We start from the raw sequence: 22096 nt of genomic DNA on the forward strand, positions 1-22096 counted from the left end.
GCACGTTTTGATGTATATATTACCGGGGTTTTCTCAAAGCTGCGGGACAAGTTACGCGCCGAAATTTGGCGGAAGAATAATAAACCCGAAACAGAGAGCCCCGAGGCACTCCTCTCAGCTATTCTAGCTGATTAATTGAATAAATTATAATTCACTCCCACGCTTCTTTGTCCGCATTTCGTTTTTGCTGAACATGTTTTCGTTTGCCGTCTTAATCTGATTATATCCTTATTTTTTCCACAGTTTAATTTTCAAATATCAAGTAAAAAAAAAATCTCAAATGTGGAGAGTCATCGATAACATTGTTAGAGATTCCTCAGATGTGTAAGAAGGACTAGACTGATCCCGATCTCTCTGAATATAAAGGCAGAATGGTTGTGTTATTGTTGAGTAAAGATTGAGGACAGTTATTTCCTGATCAATTAATCATGTGGTCAATGAAAGCTGTTCAAAGCGTACTGAGTGGAATTTGTGGTACTGGATTATATAAAGAAAACTGACTCGACTGTGTTTTGATATTCATTTTACTTACAACTAGGAAACTTGAAAGTACCTCAAATGATTATCAAAAAAGTTTCTGATTCGTCTCCTGTTGATCAACTATGGATCAACTGACTTAGTACAGATGTGTGTGTTAGTAGTGTGGTAGTGATGTTGGCATGGTACTCAGCTACAAAAAGGGAGCAGGCCTCACAGTGATGCAGGTGTTTAAGGCTGCGAGAAGTCACTGAACATGTCCAGCAGGGGGCACCACAGCACAGGTGTGGTACATATACAGGACTGTCTGTACATTTGGTGCCTCTGAACAGACCAATCTGTCCATTATATTTTATAACAATTGTGATAATTTTATATTTAATTTTGGATTTATTCAACTTCTGGTCTTTTTCTTCCTTATTCTGGTTTTAATAATGTTATAGAATATAAACTGGTTATTAATTCCCCTGTTGGTTTGTAACATCTGTTTCTGTTCATGTATTCGGTCTCGGTCCGTTGTGTACTGCGCTGCAGGTCATCTGCACATCAAGTGTTTCTCAGAACCAGTCGGCTGAATTTAGTGGATCTGCAGTTATAGTGAGGCAAATCAAGAGAAAAAAACTTCCACAGAAGAACTGTACATTTATTCAAAACAGTGACTGGACAAATAAAGATGAAAACACTCCAGGTTTAAAAACATTTCTACCCAATTCATTTTAAATATTTTGGTACAATTTACCTTTAGAATCGATAATAAAATCAGTTCAAAACTTAATGTAAAGAGTAAATAGCATCATCACAACTCAAACAATCTGTGGCTGTGTCTGCTTCTCAGCTGTATCATTTTCCCCGTGTGATGTGTTGTGTGGTTTCTCAGATTTCCTTTTACCACACTCGGAGCAGGAAACTGATTTCTTGCCCGTGTTACATCTGGCACCACCGACAGGGAGAGTTCATTGTATTTTAGATTAAAGCAGACTGAGGTTCCCTGGTCTCATACCAATCATCATCACTGTCTTCAGTCTCAGGTTCAGAAGAGTCTGAAGTCCTGTCATCAGTATCTGATTGTAAATATTGATCTGAATCTTCTGTCTCCATGTGTTCAGGCGAGCTGCTGGCTGGAGGCTCTGCCTCTCTCTCCTCAGTCGGACTCAGCTGTGAGGATTTACTAACACACCTGTGGTTCCTGACCCGATAAAGCCATTTAAAACTTCTGTCACAAATGCTGCACCTGATTGGCGTGTTACCTCTGTGGGTGGCAAAGTGTTTGGTCATACTTCTTTTTTGTTTAAATCTTTTACTACAAACTGAACAGCTGAACGGTTTCTCTCCTGTGTGAATTCTCACGTGTGTCTTCATACTTGTCTCGGAGGTAAATCTTTTACCACACTCAGAACAGCTAAATGGTTTCTTTTCAGTGTTACACCCCTTATCTTTAGAGTTTAAACCTGACTGAGGTTCTTTTTTCTTCTTCCACTCATTACCACTGTCTTCATTATCAGAAGAGTCTGAGGTCCTGTCATCAGAACCTGTTTGTAAATGTCTTTCTGGATCCGAGTACCTGTCTGATTCTGGTCCTCCACAGCTGTGAAGCTGTGAGGACTGAGGTTCATCATCATCATCATCATCTTCACTCTTCACAGGGACAAGAGTGAATGTGAACTTGGTGATATCAGCCTCCTCCAGTCCTTGAAGCTGCTCTCCCTCCTGATTGGTCCAGAGTTCCTCCTGTTCCTCTTTGATGTGAGGGGGCTCTGGGTCCTCCTGGTCCTCCTGGTCCTCCTGGTCCTCCTGGTCCTCCCGGTCCTCCTGGTCCAGACTGGAGCTCCACTCCTGCTGCTCAGGGGGAAGCTCCTCTGTCCTCACAAACACTGAAATACAAACATTACAGATAACTAGTTTTATATTAGCACTGAAACAAAAATGGACTTTACAGGGTCTTAGAGGTTATACAGCAGTCAGGGCATGGCAGCAGCCCCCTGCTCTCAGAGGGGTCTGTGGAGTCTCCGATGTGGATCATCAGGGCCATTAGGACCATTAGGGCCATTAAGGCCATGGTCTTATCTCCAGGAAGCTTTGATCTATCTTTAAATGTAAACACTGGTCCAGGTTTGGTGTTTTGGTCTGAGCAGCAAATGTCCTTTCAAATGTCCTAATTTACTGCTGTGAGAGAGGAGCTTGCGTTAAAAGTATTTCGGGGGTTGCCTGGTATGCATCACCCCTCAGATGTGTCTGTGTCTGTCTTGTTTTCAGATATTTCCTCCACCTGGGAACAGAGTCTGATCTCTCTCTCTCTCTGTATATACTGTATATATATATATATATATATATATACCAACAGTTCAGCTGATATTTAAAAACAGACTGTTTGCTTGTAAAATTAAACATATTATCATCAAACTTTACCAAATCAACTGAAACATTCAGCTGTAAACTGAGTGTGAACAGGTGGAATAACTCACCTGGTCTGTGCAACAAAACCTAAGGGCTGAAAACAGTGTCCAGTAGTTTCTGCTGCCTCTGGTTCTCCTGTTCTGAACGACATAGTTCCTCCTCGTACTCCGCTATGGTTCTTTCAAACAGAACAAAGATCTCTTCAGCAGCTGCACTTAGTCTCTGCTTCACCAGAGCTCTCAGCATGTAGACTTTAGACATGTTCACACAACCACACACACTTTTCCTCCACACACACTCTGTCACTATCACACTACTGCGCTCTCATCACACACTCACTCTGAAGATGCGTCGGGTGTGTTCGCGCGTTTCTTCTTCGTCTTCTTCATGTTTAACGGCGGTCGGCATCCAGCTTATAGGTGCATTACCACCACCTGTGGATGAGACCACAGACAATCTGACACCGCACATCCTAAACACTTCATGCCTCATGCTTTACACACTAGCACTACTATAAAATCCCCATCTGTCTGTTTATCCATCATACCCTATAAAAATCCACAGTGCCCTGAGCTGTGCTCACCCATAAAGAAATGTAATGTATAACATACTGTATGTGTCCCTATGTCAAGAGTGATGTCACTGTTAAGGGGATATATTATTATTATATACATCCTCTTGATATATGAAGATATAAGTTTATAACATATATTAAATACCCATAGTGAAATTTATACATGCAAGTTTATCAAACAACACACATATACAAATTCTATATGTTAATATATGTTTTTCTTATTAATTTAATTAATTTTAAACATGTCTATCTTCACATTCTGGAGCAGTGGTCTCTGACTTTTGGACTTTTGGTATTGGTGTACTTTTATTTTGAAGCTTGGCACATCTGTCCTGGAAGCTGCTGTCTTGACTGTGGTGGTCCGTCTGTAGTTTGGAGGGAAATAATCAAACAGTGGAAACAGTTGATATATGAAATACAAAATAAAGCAGGAGTGGTTAGAAATAACCAACAAGAAGAGTGATTAATTAAGAATTGTACACAGCAACATGAATAGTTCTTTTTATAATGTTTTATAAATCTTTTTATAATTTTAAACATCCAACTGGTCAGTAATGAGTGTTAAAAAGACATGGAGGACACCTGAAGAAGAAAGGACAGTAGTTACAGGTCTACAGAGACCATGGAGGGTGGAGACATGGTGGAGGAGAGAAAATGGATCTTTAGGCTTTGAAAGCAGCTGGACTACAGGATTGTAGTGAACTATTAAAACCAGAGGGGGCAGCAGAACAACGTAAACGACCCCAGCTGGCGTAAGACCCCAAAGAAGAAAATGAGCAAGATGGCGGCTGAACGGGATCCCCGTGTGAGCACAGCCCCGCGCTCCTCTCTCAGTGCCTCTGATGAACAACCCGGGAGAGCCGCCAGAGCCTGTGTGTGTGTGGATAAATCTGTCTGACCGGACCGTCTCTCTCAATGAGCTCATCTCCCGGTTTCCTACAGAGCTACTGGAGTTAGCTTAGCATGTTAGCTGGAAGCAGCCCGGCGGGGACGGAGCGCAGCAGCAGCACAGCTGGTCAGAGTGAGTGTGTGGTGGAGAGCAGGGTTTGTTAGTGACGGGGTGTGTGTGGTTGTGTGAACATGTCTGAAGTCCACATGCTGAGAGCTGTGGTGAAGCAGAGACTGACTGCGGGCGGAGCGGCGGGAGAGCGGCCGTACTCTGCGCTTTACGGTAACAGCGCCGCCGGAAGCTGCTGACTGCGGTCATCAACACTGAGGAGCCACACGTCCTCGTAACATCGCCGCTGTTGAACCATAATAAAATGTTTTTGATGCTGCCAATCTCTAATGAAGGGTGACACTGTAATAGATAATACAACTTCACGGTAAATATGGGAGACAAACTCCTCTGTGAACGAAGCCAGAGAGGATCCTGACAGATACTAGACCTGAGGCTGGTGTTGGCACATGAGAGTAATACAAACAAAGCAGATAATGTGTGATATATTTTTATATAAAGTCTATGGTGATAATAAGCTCATAACACAGATGCACCCTGGTGACCTACAGGTTAAGGCACCAACCATGACCCAATCCAGGTCAACCCCCAGGTCCCATCATCTCTAAACACAACACCCCAGCAGAAATATGTTATATAACAACTATTTATTGATTAAGCTCCTTTTATTACATTGAAGAACTTGTGACTGAGACTTGTGACTGAGACGTGTTCTGAGACGAACATGGTACAGTTGAAAAATAAACTTATAATCAACCATTTTAGCATATTTGTATAAAGGCCATATTTAGCTGATATATCATTCCAGATGATTACACATCTCAGGCTTTACGTGACATAAAACTGTACCATCACTTATCTGATTTACATACAGTTATTACTCACTTTTTTGGTCTTTTACTGACATGCATTAATAATAGATAAAACTATTAATATCAGTCATGGAAATCTTAATCAAACTCATCTTCACAGCTGATGTGGTGTGATGTGAAAATAGTTATCCACAGTGTGTGTGTCTGTGTTTCACTCTGTCCTGCAGACGTCCAGCAGCTGAGTAAAGAGGAGCAGCAGGAGTGGAGCTCCAGTCTGGACCAGGAGGACCCAGAGCCCCCTCACATTAAAGAGGAACAGGACGAACTCTGGACCAGTCAGGAGGGAGAGCAGCTTCAAGGACTGGAGGAGGCTGATATCACCAAGTTCACATTCACTCCTGTCCCTGTGAAGAGTGAAGATGATGATGATGATGATGATGATGAAGAGAAACCTCAGTCCTCACAGCTTCATCAGAGTCAGACTGAGGAGAACAGAGAGGCAGAGCCTCCAGCCAGCAGCTCAACTGAACACATGGAGACAGAAGCTGATGGAGAGGACGGTGGAGGACCAGGACCAGACAGGAACTCAGATCCAGACAGACATTTACAACCTGTTAGTGAAGACAAAACTTCAGACTCTTCTGAGACTGATGTCAGTGACAATGATTGGACCAAGACCAGAGGACCTCAGTCTGGTTTAAACTCTATGAAGAATATTGTACATAATACTGACAAGGGATCATATATTTGCTCAGAGTGTGGTAAAACATTTGGCCTAAAGACAAATCTGAAAAGACACATGAAATGTCACACAGGAGAAAAACCATTCAGCTGCTCATTCTGTGATAAAAGTTTCAATCGGAGAGAACACTTGATTGCTCACATGAGGTGTCATTCAGGAGAAAAACCTTTCAGCTGTTCTGTTTGTAACACAAGTTTTAGTCATGGCTGGTCTTTGGATAAGCACATGAGAGTCCACACCGGAGAGAAACCATTTTGTTGTTCATTTTGCAGTAAAAGCTTCAGGCAGCGCTCAGACTTGGTGGCACATTTTAGAATTCACACAGGAGAAAAACCTTTTTCCTGCTCAGAGTGTAACACCAGCTTCACTCAGCGTCACACTTTGGTTCAGCACATGAGGATCCATACTGGGGTGAAACCTTTTGTTTGCTCAGTTTGCGGAAAGAGATTCTCACGAAAGGGACATCTAACAAGACACATGACGGCTCACACTGGGGAGAAACCATTCAACTGCGGTGTTTGTGACAAAGGATTCACATGGCAGTCACAGTTTAAAAGACATGAGTGTAGTGGAGAGAGCAGCAGCAGTAAATGAAGCTGTGGAGCGACAGTTTAATGTTTCTTACTGCCCATCTTTTGATTGACATGAGTGTTGAAGGGTTAGAGCAAGAACAACATGAACGTATAAGAATGTGTAACATAATAAATGGTCCCCGAGAAATTAGTTTTGGTTTCCTGTTCGTTCGATCAGACCTAATCATAAACACCAAAGACATTGGTGTGCTGAATTATATGTCACTGTTCTGTACCTCACTAACTTCAACAAACAAGACAAACTGGTTTCTAAAAATCATAATAATCCAATAATTCTTTTCCAAACACTTGACAACCTTGTAAATCCAGCTCCAAACACTTTTATCACTTCATTATCAAAATGTGAAGAGTTCACTGCAAATTTTCGACACAAGACTAAAAAAGATCAGGTTGGACCTAAATGTGCACGAGCCTGTCTTTGGACACTTCTCCTCTACCTCAGACTGCTGTGAATGATCTTGCTGCTGTCGACAAGAGAAATACTTAAGAAAGAAATAATGCCACTAAAACCCTCCACCTGCTCACTTATCTCCATCCCCACAGTCTTTGTAAGGCTGTGTTTGATTCTTTAGAGGATGAAATCCTGACTTGTACTTTCTCCTAGGAACTGGAAACTGCTGTTGTGAAACTTCCTGAAGAAAAGGAACCCTGATAAAACCTTGATTTCAAATTTTTCCTTCTTAAATAAAATTGCTCCGAAATTAGTATTTAAACAGCTAAATGTTTACCTACATCTCAGATGTGTATTTGACAAGTTATGATCTGGCTTTTGTCCTCACCACAGCACCGAGAGGGTGCTGGTTAAAGTACTGAATGAGCTGAGACTGATTAAACTCATTAAACTCATTAAACTATCAGTATTGGTACTTTTAGACTTAAATGCATTTGATACAGTCGATCATGATGTCCTTATTAACAGATAACAGAACTGTGCTGGCCTCTCAGTTTTAGACTGTTTAGACTAGTTTTAGACTTTTCTGTCTCCATCGGTCTGTTGGTCTGTCTCGGCGAACGCTAGCATAACGTGGGGTTCCTCAAGGCTCGGTTCTGGGACCGTGTGGTTCAGTCTCTGGATGATGCCACTGGAAAGATCATCAGAGAACATGGCATTGATTTTCATGGCTATTGTGACGATACATAGCTGTACAATTTGTTATCACCTAATGACATCAGCCCTATTGATAAACTAATTCAATGCATTGATCATGTCAACTCTGGGATGGTAAAGTATGGTTAGAGAATCACTTCCAGTGCTATTTCCTCTTAGCCTTCCAAATAAATGCTGAACTTCTGAGCATTACAGTAAGTTCTGTATCTGAAAAATCAGAACTAAAAAAAAATAGAAATGTATAAATGGAAAATAATAACAATAAATTGATACATTAAGGTAATTTAATCCACTGGATTGTTAAGGCCAGTATTAATATTGAAGAATTTAGCCCTTGTAAACATGCAAACATATCATTAAAAAATATTTTATGAGGATACCAAATTGTTTAAAAGAATTATAATGTATTATGTGAGCAGGATGTTTTACATTTGTGAAATTAACTTGTCATTGCTCTGTAATGAGTATGAGAAAAAGAAAACTGCAATATGATGATTAACTGGAATAAGTGTGAACAATAAAAACAGGATTTTAAAAGAAAGTCAGATCACTGATGAACAATGTGACGGAATTGACTGCACCAGCAACATTTTTTAAAGTCTTTTATTTAGCATGTAATAATAACAACAAGGCTAGATAAACAATCTGCTTTGTGTATATAATAATGCCACAACAAAAGACATCTATAATAATCGTAATGTTTTAAACGTCCGTTTAGATCTTGGACTTTTATTTAGAAAGTCAGCAATCAAATATCACCGGAAACGTTTACCGTCACAGCTGGTACCTTTACACAGGTACTGTATAACATCTGGTGAGTATAAAGAGCCGTCAGAGCATCTGTGTGTGTGAGTAAAGATCTGACCGGACCGTCTCTCTCAATGAGCTCATCTCCCGGTTTCCTACAGAGCTACTGGAGTTAGCTTAGCATGTTAGCTGGAAGCAGCCCGGCGGAGCGCAGCAGCAGCACAGCTGGTCAGAGTGAGTGTGTGGTGGAGAGCACAGATGTTAGTGACGGAGTGTGTGTGGTTGTGTGAACATGTCTGAAGTCTACAAGCTGAGAGCTCTGGTGAAGCAGAGACTAAGTGCAGCTGCTGAAGAGATCTTTGTTCTGTTTGAAAGAACCATAGCGGAGTACGAGGAGGAACTATGTCGTTCAGAACAGGAGAACCAGCGGCAGCAGAAACTACTGGACACTGTTTTCAGCCATCAGGTTCTGTTGCACAGACCAGGTTAGTTCTCCTCATATTCCCCACCTGTTCACAATCAGTTTATAATCTACCCCATATTTTGAACTTAATTGTTTGATAATGTAGGATAGAACTGGACCAGCTTCAGGTTCTTGAAGAAGTTGCACCAGTTCTTACAGACTGGTGGAGGGTTCATTTAACTTCTCAGGCAGCTTACCATCAGTCAGGTGACCTAATCACTCACGTGATGGGTGGAGGTGGGCAGTAAAGACTCAGTCCTGCTCAACTATGAGAAACAGTGTGTGTGTTTCAGTGAGTTTCTTCTATAGTTTCTCACACGTTTGGACCTCACTTCACACGCTTCTGCTGAATAAAACTTTCAGTAACAGTTTTCATTTGTGTGTATCTGTGTTTCACTCTGTCCTGCAGACGTCCAGCAACTGTTGATGAGTAAAGAGGAGCAGCAGGAGTGGAGCTCCAGTCTGGACCAGGAGGACCAGGAGGACCCAGAGCCCCCTCACATTAAGGAGGACCAGGAGGACCAGGAGAACCAGGAGGACCAGGAGGACCAGGAGGACCAGGAGGACCAGGAGAACCAGGAGGACCAGGAGAACCAGGAGGACCCAGAGCCCCCTCACATTAAAGAGGACCAGGAGGAACTCTGGACCAGTCAGGAGGGAGAGCAGCTTCAAGGACCGGAGGAGGCTGATATCACCAAGTTCACATTCACTCCTGTCCCTGTGAAGTGTGAAGATGATGATGATGATGATGAAGAGAAAGCTCAGTCCTCACAGCTTCACAGCTGTGGAGGACCAGAATCAGACAGGTACTCAGATCCACACAGTCATCTTCAACCAGATACAGAAGACAAGGCCCCAGATTCCTCTGAGCCTGACACTGATGACAGCGATGACTGGAGGGAGCCTCAGTCAGGTTTAAAAGTTGTTAAAATAAATCCATGTGGGAAAAGAGACTCTGTCAGTAAGGTGGTCTGGTATAGTAGCAGCAAACCGTATAGTTGCTTCAAATGTGGTAAAGAGTTTGGCCACGAGAGGTCTGTACAGAGACACATGATGTCTCATGAGGACCAAAAGCCTTTAGCCTGTCCTGTTTGTAAAAAACATTTTAGATGCAGTTCAGAGATTGAGAAACACACACATGAGAATCCATACTGGAGAGAAGCCATTCAGTTGCCCAGTTTGTGGAAACAGATTTTCTAGGAGGGAAAGTGTAATTCGTCACATGAGATGTCACACAGGAGAAAAACCTTTCAGCTGCTCGTTTTGTCTGAAGCGTTTTAGATGTAATCAGTACATTGTGACACACATGAGATCCCACACAGGGGAGAAACCGTTTGACTGCTCATCCTGTGACAAAAGTTTTTGTTCCAAATCAAAGTTGACACAACACATTAGAGTTCATACTGGAGAGAAACCGTACACCTGCTCAGATCCTTTTAGTCAAAGCAACTCCGACAGGACACATGATAGTCCACACAGGAAGGAAACTGTTCAGTTGTAACGTTTGCAGTAAAGGTTTTGCTGTTGACAGCAGTAAATGAAGCTGCAGAGTTGCTGGATGAGCTGAATTGTTCAAGATAAACAGAAATGAGACGCATCAAATCGTTCCTTGTTCAGGAGAAACCATGTAGGTGGCTGCTGGTCGATCTATCAAGTTTCTCAGAGACGGAAATCAGCCCTAGCTGCCCTGAATATTTCAGTGACGTAGTATTGAAGTAAAGAAGAGCTCGACAGGTGTCAAACTCTTTTTTCTTTCAGCCTACTGGGGAAAGACCATATTGGTAAATATCATTTTAAGGTTTAATGTATTAATTTATTTTGTTTTGGGATATTTGCATAATATACCTTGGGTAACTCACCTGACTGTGTTATTTTTCTGTTCACATAAAACCTGTGGTGATAATTTTCTGCATTAAAATGTTTCCACTACAAAATGCACCTGTCAGAAAAACTATATAATCAAGAGTCCTACATTACAGTTAGTCAGATTATGAAGCCTCATTAATAACTTTAAGTCATTAAGACTTGTTAAGAGTAAGACTGGTTCATCTCTGGTGAAATATATTTGATGTTTTTTCCTGTGGATGAGACAGATTTTCATGTCACTTTTTGTTTGTTGTTTTTTTGTTTTTTCCTGCATCACATTGTGTGAATCATTCTGTCAGGTATGAGACTTTAATATCAGCTCTTAATTGTCACAAAGCCGTGACTGCTTTGAACTTTCTTCAACCTACATTTGCTAATCTGACACAAAGTTCTGTGATTATTTTATTATAATTATAATAAATATGTTTTCATACTGGAGACACAGTGACATTAAACATTTTGTCTGGTCTTTTTTTTTTTTACAATCATTTCAGTAAACAACATCACAGCTTCAGTTTTTATTCATTAAAACTAATTAAAACAGCCACCAACCAAACAAGCTTTTACTGTGTATATTAAAGTGCAGATTCTGCTGACATCTGGACCAAAACAACATTCTGTAAACGACTGTCATAATAAAATCCACAGACATGTCCTGGTGCTATTAAAATCTTAACACAAAGACACCGAATCAAACAGAACTAATAATGAATTCTCTGACTTACATCTTATCTCTGCATCCCGCCAGAGGAGTCAGACGAGTCAACTCTGGAGCTGCAGTGACTGTTGCTGACCACTGGAGGTCAGGAGGTCAACACTTTTCAGTCCAGCTGTTTCCTGACCTGCAGCTTTTAGGCTCCTTGTATGAAAATCTACTTTTATATAAGATAATAAATTCCCTCTCATAAAAGACAGGGGAAAATAGTCAGTTTTAAGCTCTGGTTTGTTTTATACAACCGTTGCTGTCCTGACATCACAGTGTTTGGGTCACAGGCTGCAGCCGAGCGCTCAAACTACAAACGACTTTAAAACACACGGCAAATTACTATCAAGGTTTCCACAGAATCGTTTATAGTATGGAAATGAGCACATGATCATTTCCACTTGATAATAAGTAATAAGCTAATAAAAGTGATATTTTATGGAGTCGATCTCCATTCACATCACGAGCTCACAATGACACTGAGCCAGAACTACAGAAGTAAGAAACATTAATATTTGGTATCAACAATAATATTTTATATGTTGGGTTTTTATTCTTCTCACTGGGGCATGTTGTGTGCGTCACATCTTAACAAGAATATACAGATGGAACAAATAACACACTTATTGTTTTGAGCTTCAGCCACAGTTTTGAATAGATGCTGTGACTTTTTAAAACCACCCGATGTGTTTGAAGCCCTGAAGCTGATTCTTATAGTAATGATGATGTTTGTTTCTTACTAGAATCTGTGGTTACAAAGTGCAGGACACAAACGGAAAACACAGGCCGAAGAACTTAAAGTAACTTTACTGACAGTGGACTTCAACAGCCGCCCGTACCTGCAGGTCCTTCCACACAACCCACTTCAACCCCGACTCCTTCAAATTCTTTGGCTGTCGAGTGTTTGTCTGTTTTCACCCAGAAGACGCAACATCTACATTTAAAAAAGCATTTTATTCAGACTGAATGGTTGATCAATCTTTGTTTTGTTTTTAATATTTCCAGTAATAATAAGTGGTTTATTGTTGTTGGTTACTATTTTAATTACCTGCTATGTAGACGGAGACTTGATGCAGAGATGCATGAGCTCTTTAGGGAAAAAATAAATGATAGATCAAATAAATAAATAAAGAGTCAAATCTTAGCTTTTAAGTTTCTGACAATACAAATAAAACCAGCCTAAAATTCTGTTGAAATTCTATTTTACCATTTTTATTTGATGTTAGTGACAAGTGCTTTAATTAACTCTGAATATGAATATTCAAAGAAAAACATACAAATCTTCAGTTTAGAATTTGACTTTATTAAAATATGAATATCATGTTACATTTCAGAGGCGCTTCTGGCTACAGCTATGACTTGAACAGTTTTTTAAGCTGATTTCCAAGTGAAACAAAATTATACAGAATAATGTTCTAGGAACTATGTGGTGCCAGACCGCCCCAGTCTGTTTGACAGCCACGTATTTCAAAACAAAAGAATATCAAATTATACAAAATTCAGCCTGTTCATTTATATACAGTATAACACAAAAAAAGGCCTGAGAGGCATTAAGGAGAAATATCTAATTATTCATGTTGTACATTCCTCCCAGGTCAGGGTACTAATCCAGTTTTTCAAGTTCAGGAAAGACTCACTGAAGATCATATCTGTAGATGGCGTAGTGTTTGATTGTGGTTACAAACAAGATAAAGTAAGTCACAGAGGTAGATAGGAAGGTTATTAAGTTTCATGTTTCAAGTTTCAAGTTTTAGTTTTATCGTCATCTGCAGAGGAGCCACCATGAATCATATCAATCTTCCTCTGTGTTTTTAGTTCGGTTGATTAAGTTACAGAGGAAAACATAATACATTTTCTGGATGTAAAACCTTTTCTGACAAATAAAAAAAAAATAATAGTAATTTGGGTTTGTTTTTCAGCCGTAATCAAAAGCAAAATCTTGGTCTTCTTTATCCAGAAAAGTAATTAGTAAGAATCTCAGTGTTAACTTTCGTTGTTGGTTTCATGCTCCAGTACATCACTAAAGCTCTACAACTTCACTCTCATGTTTCTGAACCACTGAATGAATCTTGTGGCACGAACGCCTCACATGATTCATTTCTGCTGTGTGAAGTCGTGTGCGCTGTTTCGGATTTTTGATTTGAGGAATTACCTGTTTTTTTCCCCTAGTATTGATTTTCATGTGAGGACTCACCAACACACTTATGGTATTTAAGTTCTGTATACCAAGCAAAGCCTTTGTCACAGACAATGCAACAGTACCGTTTATCAACAGTGTGGACAGCCATGTGATTGCGCATACTTGTCTTATGTGCATATTTTTTACCACAAACTGGGCAACTGAATGGTTTCTCTCCTGTATGAGTTCTCATGTGCATCTTCAGGTGGGAATCATAAGAAAACTTTTGATAACAAACAGGACAAACAAATGGTGTCACTTCCACATGACATTCCCTATGGGTCTTCATTTGGCACATGTAGCGAAATCTTTTACCACAATCAGGGCAGCTGTACGGATTCTTAGTGTAACATCTCATGCCCTTTTCAGAGACGTCATTGTTTTTTAAATTTGCCTGTGGTTTCCTGCTCTCTTTCCAAAAATCACTGTCCACACTGTCATCACTCTCCGGCTCCAGGGACCCTGACGCCTTCACATCAGAGCGGCTAAAGCGGTTCTCAACAGAACCTAATCCCATGTCTCCTTCAGCAATTTCATTATGTGTTAACGAGTCTGACGGACATCGACTCTTTCTGGTTCTCGTCCTGGTGTCTTTCCAAAAATCACTGTCGTCAGTGTCAGGTTCAGAAGGGTCTGAAGTCTTGTCACCAGTATCTGGTTGCCAAGCTGGATCTGAGTTCCTGTCTGGTCCTGGTCCTCCACCGTCCTCTCCATCAGCTTCTGTCTCCATGTGTTCAGTTGAGCTGCTGGCTGGAGGCTCTGCCTCTCTGTTCTCCTCAGTCTGACTCTGATGAAGCTGTGAGGCCTGAGGTTTCTCTTCTTCTTCATCATCATCATCTTCACACTTCACAGGGACAGGAGTGAATGTGAACTTGGTGATATCAGCCTCCTCCGGTCCTTGAACCTCATCCTGCTTCTCTTTAATATGTGGGGGGTGTGAGTTCTCACATGTTATATCACTGTGAGAGATTTCTTCATGTTTCAGAGAGTTTAAACATAACAGAGGTTTCCTGCTCTCTTTCCAAAAATCCCTGTCATCATTCTGATGGTTAAAAGACGGGTCAGGTTTGTATTCCATTTCTCTTTCAAACACTTCATCTTTTACACAGTTTGAATCTGACCAACGTTGCATGGTCTCTTTCCAAAAATGACTATCTTTAGTCTGAGGGTCAGAAGAGTCTGAAGTCTTGTCATCAGATCCTGGTTGTAAATGTCTGTCTGGATCTGAGTTCCTGTCTGGTCCTGGTCCTCCACCGTCCTCTCCATCAGCTCCTGTCTCCATGTGTTCAGCTGAGCATCTGGCTGGAGGCTCTGCCTCTCTGTTCTCCTCAGTCTGACTCTGTGAGGACTCGCCACCACACCCATGGTTATTGAGCTCATCATGGCTGGTTGATTCTCTGTCACTGCAGCCGTGATGTTCCTCCTTTGCATGGACTTCCATGTGTCTTGTCAGATTTCTTCTCCATGCAAATTCTTTACCACAAATTTCACAATTAAATTGTGTTTGTCTAGTATGGATCCTCATGTGCTGAACTAATGACTCTCTGTCACTAAATTCAGTGTTACAAACTGAACAGTGGAGAGACTCCACTGTGTGACACACCATGTGTAATGTTAAACTTGCACGCTTGGCAAATCCTTCACCACACACTGAGCAACTAAACAGTTTCTCTCCTGTGTGAATTTTCATGTGTTCCTGTCGTTGGCGCTTTCGCTCAAATCCTTGACCACAATGAGAGCAGCTGTAGTTGAAGTTGCAGTTGGCAGTATTCTGCTCCTTCGTTGGCCTTTTAGAAAGCTCTGTGGAGCCCACACAGACATGGCTAATGAGTTCGAACTCCGAGGTAAAGCTTTTCTCACAAATTATGCATGTGAGTAGATTCTCTCCTGTGTGGACAGATATGTGTTTTGTCAGATATCCTCCTGTTTTAAATCCTTTCCCACAAAAGCAGCAACTAAATTGTTTTTCTCCTACATGACACATCAGGTGTGTCTGTAGCCTGTGACTGCCCTCTGATTTTTGATGAGAATGAGAAGAGCTGAATGGTTTCATGTCAATATTAAATCTTTCCTCACTCACAGAAACGTCTTCATCTTTTAAACCCGACTCTCGTTGATTGTTCTGTTTGCACGAATCACTGTCAACACGTTCATCATCCTTGGGTTCAGTTTTAATGTTGTCATCAGAGCAGTTAACGGTTTCCTTTCCGGTATTATTTCCATCATTTGCAGTGACTTTTTTTATCCTCTGATAAGTGATACCCGACTGATGCTGCCTGGTATCTTTCCAGAAATCAATGTCAACAGCTGGGACTGGTTTTAAAGGTGTACCTGGAGCTAGGTTCTTGGCCGGTTCTGATCCTCCACAGTTCCCTCCAGTAAAGCCTGTTTTGATTTGCTGTGATTTTTGAGAACACCTGTGTTTTTTGATCTGAAAGTGCCAAAAGAACCTTCTGCCACAGTCAGTGCATTCGAACGGTTTCACCTCTGAGTGGACTGCCATGTGTTGCATCATAATTCCCCTTTGTGTGAATTTCTTTCCACAGATTGAGCAACTGTATGGTCTCTCTCCCGTATGGCTTCTCATGTGTATCTTCATCTGGGATTTAAACTTTTGCTGTAAACCACAAACTGTGCATGTAAGTAGCTTCTTGTCCTTATGCGTTCTCTTGTGGGTCATCAGAAGGGATTTGTTAGGAAATGTTTCATCACATTCAGAGCAGCTCATTGGTTTGTTCACACACTTATGGATCTTGAGCGACGTCGCTCGCCTGAATTTTCTGTTGCAAACACTGCAACTGTATGGTTTTACCCTTGCGTGAATCAACATGTGGTATTTTAAAGTGCTTCTATCTCTGAAATTTCTACTGCAAACCGAGCAATCGAATGGTTTCTCTCCTGAATGAATTTTCAAGTGGTAGTCCATACTTGCTTTTGTAGCAAACTTTTTGCCACACAAAGAGCAACTATAAGGCTTCTCTCCTGTATGAACCCTCATGTGTTTCTTCAAACGTGACCATTTCGGAAATCTAAAACCACATTTGGAACATTGAAATTTTTTGTCAGGATCCTCCCAGTCTTCATCACTGTCATCACTCTCAGGTTCAGGAGTGTTTGGCTGTGAATACAAAGCTGGATCCAAGTCTCTGTTTGATTCTGATCCTCCACAGTCCTCCTCTCCATCTTCACTTGTCTGTCCTTGAATAAAACAGAGTTTCTCTTGTGTGTGTGAGGGTTCTGGATCCTCCCGGTCCAGTCCGGAGCTCCTCTCCTGCTTCTCAGTAGGAACCCCTTCTTCAGTCATCGGCTGCTGGACGTCTGCAAGACACACTGATAAAAACACAAACACAGAGAAACCAGGAGTGAAATAAGTATTTGGATCCTTTACTCCATTACAAGTACAAGTATTCCATTGTAATGGAGTATTGAAAATACTCCATCATAAAGTCCTGCATGAAAAACCCTACTACAGTACAAGAGAATCAGCAGCAACATGTAGTTGAATTATTTAAGTAGAAGCCCTGGTTTGGTTTAGAGGGGAAAATCACTGTTTGGTGGAGCTGTTAACAACACAGACATCTGAACTGTGACCTAACTACACTGATGTTTGAGAAGCCAGAAGCCAAAAGGGTCAGAAACCCCTGGTTTCATCTTTAATAGTGTGTTGTATTTTAAAAGCTTGTTATATTAACCATTGTGTAAAATCTTCAGCTTAAAAGTATCTAAAGCTGTGAAATAAATGTAGGAGTGGAAGTGTACAGTAGCAGAAAATGGAAATACTCAAGTAAAGTACAACAACCTCAAAATTGTACTTAACCAATGTTAAAAGTTGGTGTGGAGCCTGAAAATCATGCTGCAGTAGTGAGGTCATATCACATTATTTAATTTTCTTTTATAGAAAAACAACCTCATAAATGAATGTGTTGCATCTCGCAGCCTGTTCTCTACATTAAAAGTATAATTAATTTTTTCCATTGATGTCAGTCCCTTAACTGAACAGCACTCAATTACCATCATCATCAAGATATTGTTTGTCCTGGTATCTGAAGTGTCACCTTTTCAATGACATATATCCGAAGTGCTGTGGCTTGTAAAAACAGAAGCTAGAGCCCCACACCTCACATGTTCTTTCAAATTCAGGTTAAGAGAAGCTCCAGGTTACAGATCCTTAAGTTTGCGTAGCGGAAAAGAGTGATAAATGACTTGACAATCCACAGTGTGTTAAGTGTTGTTGTTAGTAGGTGTTGTAGTAATAATCAATGAGTGGGCAGTAGTTTTTAGTAACCCAACTGTGATTTTTATGTATAACAATTGAAATGACAACTCCATTGCTGCTCAGTGCAAATACATTCATGTGTATTGTAGTGTTTACAACCATTGGCCATACCACACAGAAAAACTGATGTGACTCAAACCAAAGTGTTCACAGAAAACTTGCAGCTCCAACAAAAAGCCTTTACCATGCTGAGTCATCGATATATATATATATATATATGTATATATATATATGTATATATATCAAAACACCGTAGGGTCTTTGATTCCTAAGGACTAAATGAAACTTTATAGCAGAAGCTAGCTGCGGCTAACAGTGTTGTGTGTGGATGCTGGAGCCAGTTTAGTTTAGCACCTAGTGCATGCAACATTAGTAGAGCAATAAACACATTTCCAGCAGTAGAGAAGAAAACTCACCTGTTTGCCGCTGCTTTAAGTTGGGCTTTGTAACCATGTCCAGTAGTTTTCGTTTACGGTCGATCTCCTTTTCATATTCGGATATTGTTCTCTCGAAATGTCCAAACATATCTTTGCTAACCGTGGTCAGCAGCCGCTGTTTGAATGACTCTTTAATATCCTGAAATCTGGCCATTTTCCAAAAAGCGAAGGGTCAAAGAGACAAAGACATTGAGGCTGTTTTCTCGTATCTACACAGGCTGGCTCATACAGCTAGCTGCTTTCCGCCAGTCAACCACCAAGACCCGGAAACTAAACGAAACTTCCGCTACACTCCTGGCCTTCAGAATAAAAGTGGGGAGTTGTCAACGTTTTTAAACTCGTTTTATCCATTGTGGGTTTTTTATTTTTTTTTTTTTTTTACATTTAAACCCCATAGGCTTAAGTTTATTTTATATTTCAGCCCTAAGACCTGAATTTGATTGTTGTTCTTCTCCTTATTATAAAAAATACACTACTACTTCTACTACTATTGCTTCTACTATATTATTAATAATAATAATAATAATAATAATAATAATAATAATAAAGAAGAAGAAGTGCTGCTATGACAAGCCTAGGAGAAAAAAATTAAAATAGTTATTTGTTATGTTGTAGAGTAAAATATGACACAAATTCACAATGAGGTTTTACTGCTGTCGTTTTACAACTTGTCATCTTACTTAAAAATCATATTAATTTATGCATTGATGGAATTAAGAGTTTTAATATGTCACACTTTCAATTTCTATTTCCATTAGAAAGATTAGAAAGATCCATTAGAGATCCATTAGAAAATACAATCAGACTTAACAAGTGTTTTTATGTGACTATAAAACTATAATATTTATTTTTGAAACGTGACCTGGAAGTGATCGTTTCAAAGAAGACGTGACTGTCGGGTATTTACAGGTACAGAAGGACTGAAACATTCAGAGTTTAACAGTAATAAACGCGTCAGTGTTTTGTTTCCTGACTCTGTGAAATGTCCAGACTCCAGAGTCTGAAGGTCTTCGTCAACCAGCGGCTGACCGCGGCTGTGGAGGAGATCTTCGGACACTTTGAGAAAACAATAACCGAGTATGAAGAGGAGATCACCCGCCGCCATCGCGAGATGCTGGATGTGGTTCAGACACCTGAGATAAAGCAGAGAGGTTCGTTTTCTTTCTCCTGCATGTTTGTTGCTCTGCAGATGACCCAGGGAGTCAGTGCCAAGCTAATGCTAAGCTAACGTTAGCTAAACCGTCCACATACAGCTGTTAGCAGCTGTTAGCTCCTGCTAAAGCTTCACAGCGGACAAGCCTCAGACTGTCAACAATCAATCACGATCACGATCAATCATGAAGTCACTCAGATCTCTTTGTAGAGAGGAGCACACGTTTCTCCACTTAATACTTACACGACTAATATTCACACAGTTTGTACCATTATTAATATATTAATGCTAATTAATCAGTTTTTGTAGCAGTAATTAAAACACCATTACCAAGTTTATAGTAGGTATGAACATGACTATGAGGGCTGAAAATAATAATCACTTTAGATTAGATAGAAGATCAAGGTCACTTTACCTACATACTCAGGGGCTGTGTTTCACTCTGTCCTGCAGACGTCCAGCAACTGTTGGTGTGTAAAGAAGAGCAGCAGGAGTGGAGCTCCAGTCTGGACCAGGAGGACCAGGAGGACCAGACTCAGCTCCTACACATTAAAGAGGAACAGGAGGACTGGACCAGTCAGGAGGGAGAGCAGCTTCAAGGACAATTCCACAATGTGTGTGTCTGTGTTTCAGCATGTCCTGCAGACGTCCAGCAGCTTCTGATCAGGACCGAGGAGCTTCCCCCTGAGCAGCAGGAGTGGATCTCCAGTCTGGACCAGGAGGACCAGGAGGACCAGGAGGTCCAGACTCAGCTCCTACACATTAAAGAGGAACAGGAGGAACTCTGGACCAGTCAGGAGGGAGAGCAGCTTCAAGGACCGGAGGAGGCTGATATCACCAAGTTCACATTCACTCCTGTCCCTGTGAAGTGTGAAGATGATGATGATGATGGAGAGAAAGCTCAGTCCTCACAGCTTCATCAGAGTCAGACTGAGGAGAACAGAGAGGCAGAGCCTCCAGCCAGCAGCTCAGCTGAACACATGGAGACAGAGGCTGATGGAGAGGACGGTGGAGGACCAGTACCAGACAGGAACTCAGATCCACATAGACATTTAGAACCAGGTACTGGTGACAAGGCTTCAGACTCCTGTGAACCAAAGGAGACCAGGGAACTTCAGTCAGGAATAAATAATGATGTTCCTGTAAGTAATATGGGATGCAATATTGGCAAATTATATAGATGCTCTGAATGTGAAAAAAGCTTTGGCTCCTTGGCATATCTGAAATTACACATGAGATGTCATACAGGAGAAAAACCTTACAGGTGTCCAGTTTGTAGGAAATGCTTTTCATGGAGTGGACGTTTACAGAAGCACCTGAGGATCCACACAGGGGAGAAACCGTTCAGCTGCCCAGAGTGTGGGAAAGGTTTTGGTGAAAGTGGAAATCTGAAGGTGCACATGAGAATTCATACAGGAGAGAAACCATATATTTGCTCTGCTTGTGGTAAAAGATACAGACAAAAAGGAAGTTTGACTAAACATCTGGAAGCCCATAGAAAGAAGAAATGAAATAAATAAACTTTTTTGAAACCTGAAAAACTGCATTGGTGGTAGTTTTTATAGTACACTCTGCAGAAAGCAATGCACATCAAACCCACCACTCCTTATGTGTAGAAACAAAATACAAGCGTCCACGGTTCCTTGGATGAGTACTTACTGTTGCTTATTAAGCCTTTCCCTTCTGATGCCTGATGCTAATATGCTTAATTGTTTTTAATTTTCATCCAAATGTTAAACCCACAGGTGAACGTAGACCCACGTCAGTAACATCCGATGTTGCATCATTACGTAGCCCAGTGTCATTACTCTGAGCACTGTGGTTGTCTTTTCCTAAATCCGTATGATATGAACTCTCCTTCACATCTTTCCTTTACCTAATTTTCCATAAAGGTCAAGGTAAAGTGGTTAGGAAAGGGGATAGGACCTAATGTCGCAGCCTCGTCTTTGAAGCAATCTCCTCCAAGTCTTGTAAAGTTACAGACTGTTTGCCACTTTTGTTTTTCACAGTTTTGATAATCCTGACTCTGTCTTTACTATTGTGCTGATTCCACAATAGAAATCAGTATGAAAGACATTTCATTACAAATTAAATGGATACATTTTCAACACTGTTGTGACTTTTGTTCTGAGAGAAATCCTCCAATTATTTATTAATGTATTTATAGAATTATATATATATTATATATTATATAGAATGTAATGTGTGATTTTTCTGTCCCTGTATTTACCAGCTCTGGTCCTGGTCCTCCTGCTGGTCCACATCTCAAGTGTGTTCTGTTTCTAGGTCGTAGGTTTTGGTGGGACTGTGTGTGTGGCCCTTTTTGTCTTGTTTGTCACCTTCCAGTGTTCCTCGAGGGCAGCCCGGCATCATGGCCGCCTTGCTGCAGACTGGTCTGTCCTCTGGTGTCAACAGGAGTAACCACGTAAACATCCCCAGAGGACGATGTTTAGGATTAACAAGTAACTATTTGACTTTTTTTTTTTTAAGTCTGAAATTTAAAACTTTTGTAAATAAGAAAATTGAGACACAGCTTTCACATTATGCTAACGTGCTTTCTGCATCACTCAGAATACATGAAGTGAACTGTTTTAGGCTGTGGTGCAGTGCA

The 22096-nt window shown here is 40.8% G+C and overlaps 2 protein-coding genes and 1 pseudogene across 3 annotated transcripts; 1 reads left to right on the forward strand and 2 right to left on the reverse strand.

Moving 5' to 3' along the window:
- Positions 1 to 1099: 1099 nt before the first annotated feature.
- Positions 1100 to 2506, reverse strand: LOC147818799 (uncharacterized). The gene is made up of 2 exons (XM_087175520.1): positions 2431 to 2506; positions 1100 to 2348 (listed from the first exon to the last, which is right to left on the reverse strand). Exons 1-2 carry the CDS (start codon positions 2504 to 2506, stop codon positions 1441 to 1443), a joined length of 984 nt encoding a protein of 327 aa, XP_087031646.1. The 3' UTR covers positions 1100 to 1440.
- Positions 2507 to 4178: 1672 nt separating this feature from the next.
- On the forward strand, positions 4179 to 21593 carry LOC111659081 (uncharacterized; annotated as a pseudogene). The gene is made up of 6 exons (XR_015437598.1): positions 4179 to 4619; positions 5446 to 6553; positions 8682 to 8893; positions 9281 to 10409; positions 19309 to 19483; positions 19939 to 21593. The product of XR_015437598.1 is annotated as an uncharacterized LOC111659081 (transcript).
- LOC111659061 (uncharacterized) lies at positions 12723 to 18594 on the reverse strand. The gene is made up of 2 exons (XM_023411875.2): positions 18312 to 18594; positions 12723 to 16949 (listed from the first exon to the last, which is right to left on the reverse strand). Exons 1-2 carry the CDS (start codon positions 18484 to 18486, stop codon positions 13606 to 13608), a joined length of 3519 nt encoding a protein of 1172 aa, XP_023267643.1. The 5' UTR covers positions 18487 to 18594; the 3' UTR covers positions 12723 to 13605.
- Positions 21594 to 22096: the final 503 nt, after the last annotated feature.

The sequence above is a fragment of the Seriola lalandi genome, unplaced genomic scaffold (assembly GCF_002814215.2).
Source record: "Seriola lalandi dorsalis isolate HSWRI2012SDOR001 ecotype SW California unplaced genomic scaffold, Sedor1 jcf7180002054472, whole genome shotgun sequence".
NCBI classification, from domain to species: Eukaryota; Metazoa; Chordata; class Actinopteri; order Carangiformes; family Carangidae; genus Seriola; species Seriola lalandi.

What these genes read in the sequence shown, in the direction of transcription:
- LOC147818799 (XM_087175520.1), bottom strand. Translation starts at nt 2,506, where the DNA reads ATGGCCCTGATGATCCACATCGGAGACTCCACAGACCCCTCTGAGAGC. An exon ending in GCTGCCATGCCCTGACTGCT is followed by an intron (nt 2,349 to 2,430) that starts GTATAACCTCTA and finishes TTTGTATTTCAG; the next exon opens with TGTTTGTGAGGACAGAGGAG.
- LOC111659061 (XM_023411875.2), bottom strand. Translation starts at nt 18,486, where the DNA reads ATGGCCAGATTTCAGGATATTAAAGAGTCATTCAAACAGCGGCTGCTG. An exon ending in CTTAAAGCAGCGGCAAACAG is followed by an intron (nt 16,950 to 18,311) that starts GTGAGTTTTCTT and finishes TGTTTTTATCAG; the next exon opens with TGTGTCTTGCAGACGTCCAG.